Raw genomic sequence first — 9331 nt, forward strand, 5'->3', positions numbered from 1 at the left:
TTTTGATTGAATTATTTAAAACTGATTCATCCAGTATTAGGCTTTGCTGTAAAGGCTGGAAAACGAGACTGACTTCGGCTAAATATGATTCCCATACTGTGAGTAGTCTGTGCAGAGGACAAGTTTGTTCTTTAACTCTGACTTGTTAAGAGTGTAAAGATCAAAATGGCAAGTATTACATTCTCGTTTAATGAAACTTAAACGTAACAGAAGTAGGAAAGCGGCTGCTAGAGCCGAGGCTAAGACTGCTAGTCAGGTGAGTTCACCGAGAGTTGGTAATATTGATAATGTCAATGCTCATGTATCTGGTACGCCTTTGACTCCCTTTTCTCCCAGTATTACTCCTCCGACTTTTCCCTCAACTCTAATTCCCGATTCCCTTTCTTCAAAACCAGGTGCCATTGCCAATCTTGAGGCGTGGATAGACCAAACATTTGGTCTGTTAGTGAATACAGTGGCCCAAATTGGGACTTCGGTTAAAGTTCTGATGGTCAAAGTGATCAGTTTTAGTTCAAATGCAGTAGGGGAGGCGACTATCCGTTCCCCTAATGCTCCTAGACCAGGATCCCTGCAAAATTCCCTTGCTCTTGGGAGGAAGTGAATTGGCAGTCCAAGGAAGGTCAGTGGTGTTTGCCCATGGATAGTTGCTCCCCGAAACAAGCCTGTTGAATGTGTATCACGGGACTCAGGTGGCCATTGGAAAGGTTCCCGTATGGATGACCATGCTTTTTCCTTGAGTGACTTGGACACAGGTCTATATAGAGGACAAAATAAATGTTTTTCTAATGTCTTGAGAGTGCTTTCAGTAAAAGTCCTAAAGAGCAAGTGCATAGTCCATTCCCCTCTTGTAATTTTTGGGAGATCCCTTGTTGGGTGCTGATTAGCTCTGCTCCTAAGGAAATGTCTGAGCATCCAGTAACCTAGAGCATAGTGTATGGCAAACGACGCTTGACGTCTGAGCGCCCGGTGTCCGAGCACCCAATATATGGTCATGCAGTGTCAGCACCTAGCTTCCGAACGCTCGAAGCTATGAACGCACACAGCATTCAGTGTGTGAGCGCCCAGTATCAGAGTTGCCAGTGCCTGAATGTGCAGCATACAAGTTTCCAGTGCCCAAGCATAAAGAGGCCGAGCGCCCGATGGCCAAACACCACCCAATTTATGATTATTGTGCTTCTTTTGAACATGAGAGTTCAAGTTATATTGAAAAAGTGTGCAGTGTTAGAACGCCTGATTGATGAACAATCTATTTGCGAGCATTCTGCTCAACCTGACCACACTTCAGTGGAAATGTACAAGCCCAAATGTGCAGCGCGTCTACACAGCTCCCTGTGGTTGTTAACTCTACTTCGGATGATGGCTATGCTTCATCCAACATCAAAAGTCTTGCTGAAGTTAGCGAAGAAGTTGAGGAAAAAGGGGTCTTGAGAGGTGTCGTCGTCGTCTAACTGCTCCTCACCTCCCTCTTTGAAGGCATCCTGACCTAAGAAGACAAAGATAGTTTCTCGGCCTCCCTTAAGGGTCTGCATCCTCCCCCCAGGGGAGAAGTTTGAATGCCACCTCTCCAGTGTTCTGTCCTAGGAACAGCCAGTTTGGCGTGAACTAGTCATCTTTGGTGTCCTGTTATCATAATGAAGCCCCCCTTCAGGATGGCTTCACCTTCGCTCTCTTCATGTAGATAGAGAATGAAGAGGGTATGCTTCCCATCTTTATTCCTTTTCTCTCTTGAAATGAAGAAGAATTAGGCTGACGCTCAATTAACAGGAGACTGTGAATATACTTGTATATTCTCTTTGCGACATGCATCTGTTATCAGTTGCACTGTCCAAGTAATAGGCGCATACCTGTTTGTTAGTTGTTCTGGTATGTGACAGCGATGAATAATACCTTCTCTTAATTAACTTGAAACTCAGGACAGCCTTTTGGGCCTCCCAAGAGTTTCTGGTTTTTATTTTCATAGGACTAGTGGTGATACTGTTGGACAACAACACCACAGGTTGGCATTATCACAGAACAATAGGGTTCCTTGATTTAACATGCAGGTGCTTGAGTGTACCTGTACTGCACATGATCGCTCTGTAAGCCGAATGTATTCCTACATGGAATGTACAACCGGGCAGCACAGCCTATGGAGTCGAGTAAGGGCCAGAGTACTGTCTTCTCATTGAGATTGTGTTTGTCTTGATAGTGTTTCCCCTCTGTCAAGGGCCCAACCACCTTGTTCGAGAATTTTACAGCCATATCCCAGCTATGCCAAAAGTAATTCCTATTGTAAAGGACCTCAAGTTTGTATAGTTAGGAAAAATACAATTAACTTTCAAAAATTGTAATATCACAACCAAAACCGCAAGTGGAAGTATTCCCCTTACTTAAAAATTAAAGCACATTTAAGGACAGTAGCCACTCCATTGGCTTTTAAGCAGAATTCTCTCTCTCTACAATCCTGCAGTCTACTTACTGGAAATGTAGATCGGTATTTGCTACACAATATCTTCGGGAAGTCAAAACAGTTTACCATAAATGCAGTACATAGGTCCGTTCTCCACGGTTGGCGGAGTACTGGGTACTGAAGGATAGGAGTAGACCTCCTATTTTACTATCTCCTAACCTTGATTAATGCTGTCTAGTTTGTCTTGGGAAGTCTGGAGGTACTGTGTACTGAAGTACCTTCCAATCATTCTTTTTAAGGATGGGATTTTGGTGTAAGTTGTTTTGGTGAATATTTTAAATTGTGGTGTAGATGTTAATTCTGGACTATATTATACTGCACCCAGGGCAAGGGCATTTATTTCATTTGAATTATCAGATATGGCAACAAGCGGAATTGCCCCATGTTTTGCAAAGCACCCAGTAATGTATAGGTGACACGGGGCCCCAGCTTGCCCCATCACTAAATAGGTTGAGAGGAGCAATGACCAGAGGCAGTAATTACCTGCTGTAGCTCTCTCACCAGGTTGGTAACAACAAATGTATGTCAGTGCTAGCAAACTTACTGTTTTGAGTAACTTCCTGTTTAGAATAATAGTTTTGAAATAGTGAATGTCCATATATCCCACCTGTCAATGTGAGATTCATCTATGTAATTACTTGTTAAGTTACTCATATAAGTGACATTATTATAATAAAATAAAATTTTTATATACTTGCCAAGTAATTACATAATGGGAGCCCTCCCACCTTCCTACTTATGGACATAGAGCACAAACAAATTGATCTTGTTAGCTACATTGTACCTCTTCTTCCCTGAAAGTGGGCTGAGTGAGTTACTTACACTCAAAACAAAAGAGCGCCCCCAATACTTACAAAATTTTTCAAATTATTTGCTGCCGTAGTATTAGAAACTTATAGCGATATAATTACGTGGTAAGTATATAAAGAAAATTTATTTTGTTATAAAAATTTCATTTTCACTTTCTTTGGATATGTCAGAAAATGAAAATTAACTAAAATTACTTGGTGAAACATTAATTAAAATAGCTAAGTGATTTATTTTATTTAAATAGTAACAAAATTCTTGGCTTTTCATGTAATAAGTTTTAAAAAGTACTTTTTGTACCATGGAAAAGTACAATAAATTTCCTTTGGCTTTTCATGTCAATAAGTTTTTAAAGTACTTTTTGTACCATGGAAAAGTACAATAAATTTCCTTTACAATGAGATATACAATTAGAATAAGCAAACATGAAAAAGCACATACAGAATTTATGAAATAGCATGATAATTATGTAGATCATGGGACACAGCACATAACTTTTACTGTCATTGCTGCACAGAGAAATGAGACTCAGGGAACCGTGAACTTTGAGTTGGTATGTATGGAAACTTGTCCTTTAGTCAGCTCTTCAAGTCTTGTGTGGCTGGGTCCATTTCATATGACAAGAGGCCAGTTATGATGAAAGGGTTTGATATATAAGGGAAAATTGTAATGGACTCTAGTGGTAATTCTCTTTGAACTGCCTCCACTGTATTGGGAACTATCGAGCTGTCCTTCAGCACCCTCCAGATATCATATTCAGGTGTCCTTCAACACCCTCCAGATATCATGATGTCAAAATATGTTAATTTCTTTCTCTGTGGGTGACATCAGAATCTCAAGGAGTGACATTGCATGATGTCATTTGAATCTCAGGCAGTTAATTCTTTAAGAAAGAAGAAAAAAAGGAAAGGCAATGCTTTAAGTACATGTTTCGTAGTTATTTTCAAGTTTGTTGCTTTTGGAGCAAATAACTTAGTTGAGACTGCTTTATAACCCTAGTTGGTTTGTAGAATACCCTTTTCCCATGTAGAGCCACTTGAGAATTCTTGGAATGTTGTATGTGTGCCATGGCTTTTGAAATTTGTTGCTGGTTTTACTAGTTGATCAGTAAGTCCTTGGGTCTTTTACATAGAAAGCATAATGTGAAAAGTAGTTTTTTTACTTAAACTTTTCGATTAATATAAATTTTTAATCCCTTAAAGGATTTGTCGAAATTAGAAATACTGTGGTATTTTTGGTAATATGCTAGTTTCATACTTTCTAGCTTCATTGATAGAAGAACGTTCAACAGTTTTTAACAGCGCATTCACCTTTCTACTATAATTTTAACAAAGGGAGTTTTTGCTGTACCAAAGTTCAGTAAGAAGACATTAACAAAAAGCAAACTTACCTGTGCAGTTACATGGGTTAACTTGAAGATTATTCTGTCCTGCTTTGGCTGTAGAATATTTCCAATGAATTGAACTTTTGCCTGCTTGAATCTGTCTTAATTACCAAGTTTTTTGCAAAAGTATTTTGTTATTTAGCCTAGGCTGAAATCATTTAATGTCCTGCTCATTTCTCTGTATGATAACTATTTTACTATTTTTACTGTTGTGCTAATTTGACTAAAAAGTTCATCTTACTTTAGGTTATTTAATAACCTTTTATTATACATTGTTTTAGTATTCAAAAGATCCATTGAGACATGTTTAGGTCTTTGCTACTAGACTAATCAAGTAGTCTGTTGGCTTTAGTCAACGATCTTTAACACTCAAGACTCAAAGGTATAAAAAAATGACATAGTGGTAAGGTGGTAGCAGTACAGCCATTTGAAAACCACTGTAGTTTGGAACTTGAGATTTCCTCTTGAATTATACCACCCCCAGAATGCCATTAAGAGAGTAGACCTCCACTAAAAAAAACTTTTGCATGGTAATTTGCAATTGCTTTTGGGAGCAGAGCCAGAAACTAAAAATAAGTAGGAATTTGTTTTCTTTTTTTTTATATAATTCTACTGGTAAGGATATGGAAGTAGACTTTAGCTCTCTTGACCAAAGCACATTACTTTGGAACAAAATTGTAGCAGGAATACTGAAAAACTTTGAGGAAAGTTCTGTTGTGTTTGCAAAACGGCTTGTAGAACCAAGGTATCAAAGTATTTTTCTTTTATGTAAAAAAGAATATAAGTACCTTATGCCATTTGATATTGGGACATACCATCATCAACCTAAAGAATGCAAGTAAACCATTTTTTTTATGTGAGCATGATGACTCAGTGGCTAGTTGTTAGTAGCACTTAATAGTGAAGTTCTTGTAACCCTTATACATTAGCCTGTGTGGTATGAAATAATACCACTAAATTTTCAGATAATGCATTTACATGAGAACTAAGTGTATGAGTTAAAATTTGTAGTGAAAATTTCTTCCAGGTTGCATAACTGCCTATTTCAAAGATAAACTAAACATTAGTAGAGCAACGGTGTTTGTGATAGTCAGTATGTGCAAATGTTGGGTAATAATTAAGGGGCCTACCGTTATTGGTTTGGTTTGCATCTGTATATGTATTCCTATTTAATAGTTGCGTAGTGATTAAAGACTTGAAATTAGGCCTGTGGAAGTATGATGCAAATCGTCATGACTGTTGTCATTTTGTCATTTACTGGAGTTCTGTTACCTTGTAGTAAATTTTTTATTCATACATATGCAGCACAAATAGCTTAGTTTTGAAGAAAACAGCAGCAATATTGAACTTTGATTTTTCTTTTTTAAAGTTTAACATTTTGTATTGGTAAAAACAGATTTGGTATAAACAATATGAGTCTTGTTGTAATAGTGCTTAGGATTTTAGTGTTGATTTTGCCTGCAACATTGATTTAATGTTCATGTCCGTTTACTTATGCCATTGATTTTGCTCCGTAGATTCCCAGTGATGGACGGTAAAACTATTTTTGGACTATAGAATCATTTCATAGACTTTGGAATTGGGTATGTTGTTTTGATTTTATTTAGATTATTAAGCATTAATATTAACTAAAGAACTTATTTTTTCACCACACCTTTTCCTCTTTTAAGGGAGGCTGTGAGTTTATATATATTGATATTATTATAGTACTGTATTGTGTTGATGTTATTATAAAAGATGCAAGCAAAGATACATTTAATAAAAAAAAAAATCGGGATTCATATGTACGTATTATTAAAGCAAATGTTTTGAGGGTTTTTATAATGTAGATGATAGTTAGAAGTGAACGATGCTTGCATTTTAAGAAGTTGACATTAATCCTGGAATGGTTTTGATGGTGGCTGCTGAGGTTGGAGAGAAGACTAATGAAGCTGAAGATTGGATAGACACGTATTTCATAGCTTGTTAATGAAGAATGAAGAGTCTTCTGGGTGAAACAATAGTTGATTGCTGCTGTTGACAACTGTTGCTGTGCTAATGTAGGGTCTCAAGTTTTAGGATGATTTTATCCTTGTTGATTAATGCTGACTGATGTTATAGAAAATTTATATTCTACCTGAAAAAGCTTTCACAGATGAAGCTAGCTGTAATTATGCAATTGAAGGTAGCAATAGAATAGCCTTTGGAACTGGTTATTCCATAAAAATGAATGATTTGTGAGTCATACACTTAAAAAATTGCTTCAGTGGCGTGATCGGTATGGTCTTGGCCTGCCACCTCGGTGGCCGCAAGTTCGATCCTCGGGCATTCCATTGTGGGGTTAGAGATGTGTATTTCTGGTGATAGAAGTTCACTCTCGATGTGGTTCGGAAGTCACGTAAAGCCGTTGGTCCCGTTGCTGAATAACCTCTGGTTCCATGCAATGTAAAAACACCATACAAACAAAACAAATACAGTGGACCCCCCATATTCGCGGACTCACACATTCGCCCGGATTTCCTCTTCGGGAAATGTTTCCTTTCCCTGCATTATTCGCAGAAAATTTGAGCATTCACGGTATTTTCTATGAGAAAATTTTTTTTTTTTTTTTTTATCAATTTCATCATAAAATGCACTTTTTGTGATAAAATAAAACTATTAAAAAAAAACAAGTATGAAAATTTTTAGTGTTTTTTTCATGATTTTTAAATGTAACAAAATAGGCTGTTTTTAGCATTTTTATAGGGGTTCCAAACATTCGCGATTCTAATATTCATCGGGGGTGGTCTGGTATGCATCCCCCGCGAATACAGGGGGGCCACTGTATACTTAAAATAAAAACCTTCTGTACAGCCTCTTGATGTGTGGCCAGTTGAGATATTTTATGTGGTTTTGCAGTGGTTGAATAGTTTGGATAAATCAATGCCTTTCTCAGATGCATAAAAAATTAGCTGTCTTCAAAACCTTGCTATTAGACATTGAAAACAAAATTTCAGAATTTTCAAGCCAGCTTTTGTAGTAATTGAGTTGATAAGGTTTTTACTCCTGACAGTTATGAAGTTTAGACCAAATATGACTACAACAAAAAGTCACAGTAATGAAATTGTGCCATATATTAATTTTATGTAAAAATCCCTTGTGTCTGTGTAATGTGTTCAGCAAAATGAAACATAAAGAGAGTTGAGCATTTGTATTACCTGAATAATCAGTACCAATAGGTTTGGTACTTTGTTAAAAAAGTATCAAGCTAGCTAAGATACAATCTCTCTCTCTCTCTCTCTCTCTCTCTCTCTCTCTCTCTCTCTCTCTCTCTCTCTCTCCTCTCTCTCTCTCTCTCTCTCTCTCTCTCTCTCTTGTCCACTTACAGGTAATTAGTGGTGAAAGTAAATAGTATATTAAAGTGCATGACCTTCTTGCTTTCAGACTCGACATGATCACCAAGACACACATCCATCACATGCTTCACGAGAGGAGAGTTCACTAGATGAAGAAAGCCATTCCTCTTCAAGAGATGAAGGGAAATGGCCATGGGGCTGCAGGAGGCGAACAAGAGCTTCCTTATGATTTGTTTGATGTGTCAAATAAAATGTCAATGTGATGTGGCCATATAGTTGCCCCCTTGAGTAAAGGGATTACAAAATTGTTTAGCTACTAAGTGGGATGGTAATGTTGTGAGATTTGGGTCTTTTGTCATTTTTTTTTTGTTGGGGTGTCATACTTTTAGTAGCCCTTTTTTTCCATTGAGGAGAATATTTTTTTTTTTATCTTGCATATTTTCTTACAAATTCATGTTGACACTTGCCCACCTTCCTTGCAGAGAGACTAGTCAGTTAAATGTACTACCATTGTGCTGCAAAGAACAGTGGCTGCTGTGTCTTATTTTTTGATAGAGTTTAGTGAGTAACAAGCGTTCTTTTGGAATCAGAACAAATGGATGGCCATTTTGGAAGTTTGTGAGTATTTTTCAATAAGAAAATGTTTGTTGGTGATTAATTGAGATAAAAGGAAGCGTGAATCTGGTTTTAAAGAAATTTGTCATTTTCTTTGCACCTTTAAGTTTATTAAGAGAAGTAGGTGAGCGTGACTCTTGGTTGTTGATGTCACTGCCTAGTCTAAATTGGAATGAATGTATCTAGTGCTATTAAGGGAGACTTTAAACTGTCTTATTTTCAATTCATAATTTCCATAATTGTGAAATAATTTATACCTTCATTTCAGTGAATTTTTTGTTATGCAGTATTTAGATGGTTTCTATTTTAACGTAGTCTATCCTTTTGGTTTTTTTCTTATTCTAAAAGATGTAGGTATCCTTTGTTTGTTTTTTTTGTTTGTTTTTTTTTTTATTCTAAAAGATATAGGTTTGAAATCTTAATGTTGCAACTTTTAAGAAATCCCACAGAATGCTTGGTTTCAAGTTTTGCAGTATGGCTGGTGTGAATGATTTTGAAATATTGTAGTGCTCACGGATTTCCATTAGTTTTCCAAATGTTTCATTTTATGGTGTTAAGGTTTATAGCTCATTCATACAAGCTCTCTACAAGGATTGTTACAGTTCTTGTAATACTAACATTACACACTTACATTTGTTCATAAGACTCTTCGTTAATGATGCTCATAAGTATCAAGTTTAATTATAAAGTAACTTGTTTAGTTAAGTGTATTCATGCTATTTTTATGATTTTTTCCTCCATGGGATATTTTGGGCAATTTTT

At 36.7% G+C, this 9331-nt stretch overlaps 1 protein-coding gene across 1 annotated transcript in view; it reads left to right on the forward strand.

The window, feature by feature from the left end:
- LOC135200150 (hornerin-like) overlaps positions 1-8315 on the forward strand; it is a 196679-nt gene extending 188364 nt beyond the window's left edge. Inside the window, 1 exon segment of the mRNA XM_064228499.1 lies at positions 8043-8315. Coding sequence (XP_064084569.1) covers positions 8043-8183 — 141 coding nt within the window. The 3' untranslated portion in view covers positions 8184-8315.
- The last annotated feature ends 1016 nt before the right edge of the window (positions 8316-9331 follow it).

The sequence above is a fragment of the Macrobrachium nipponense genome, chromosome 26 (genome assembly GCF_015104395.2).
Source record: "Macrobrachium nipponense isolate FS-2020 chromosome 26, ASM1510439v2, whole genome shotgun sequence".
NCBI lineage: Eukaryota > Metazoa > Arthropoda > Malacostraca > Decapoda > Palaemonidae > Macrobrachium > Macrobrachium nipponense.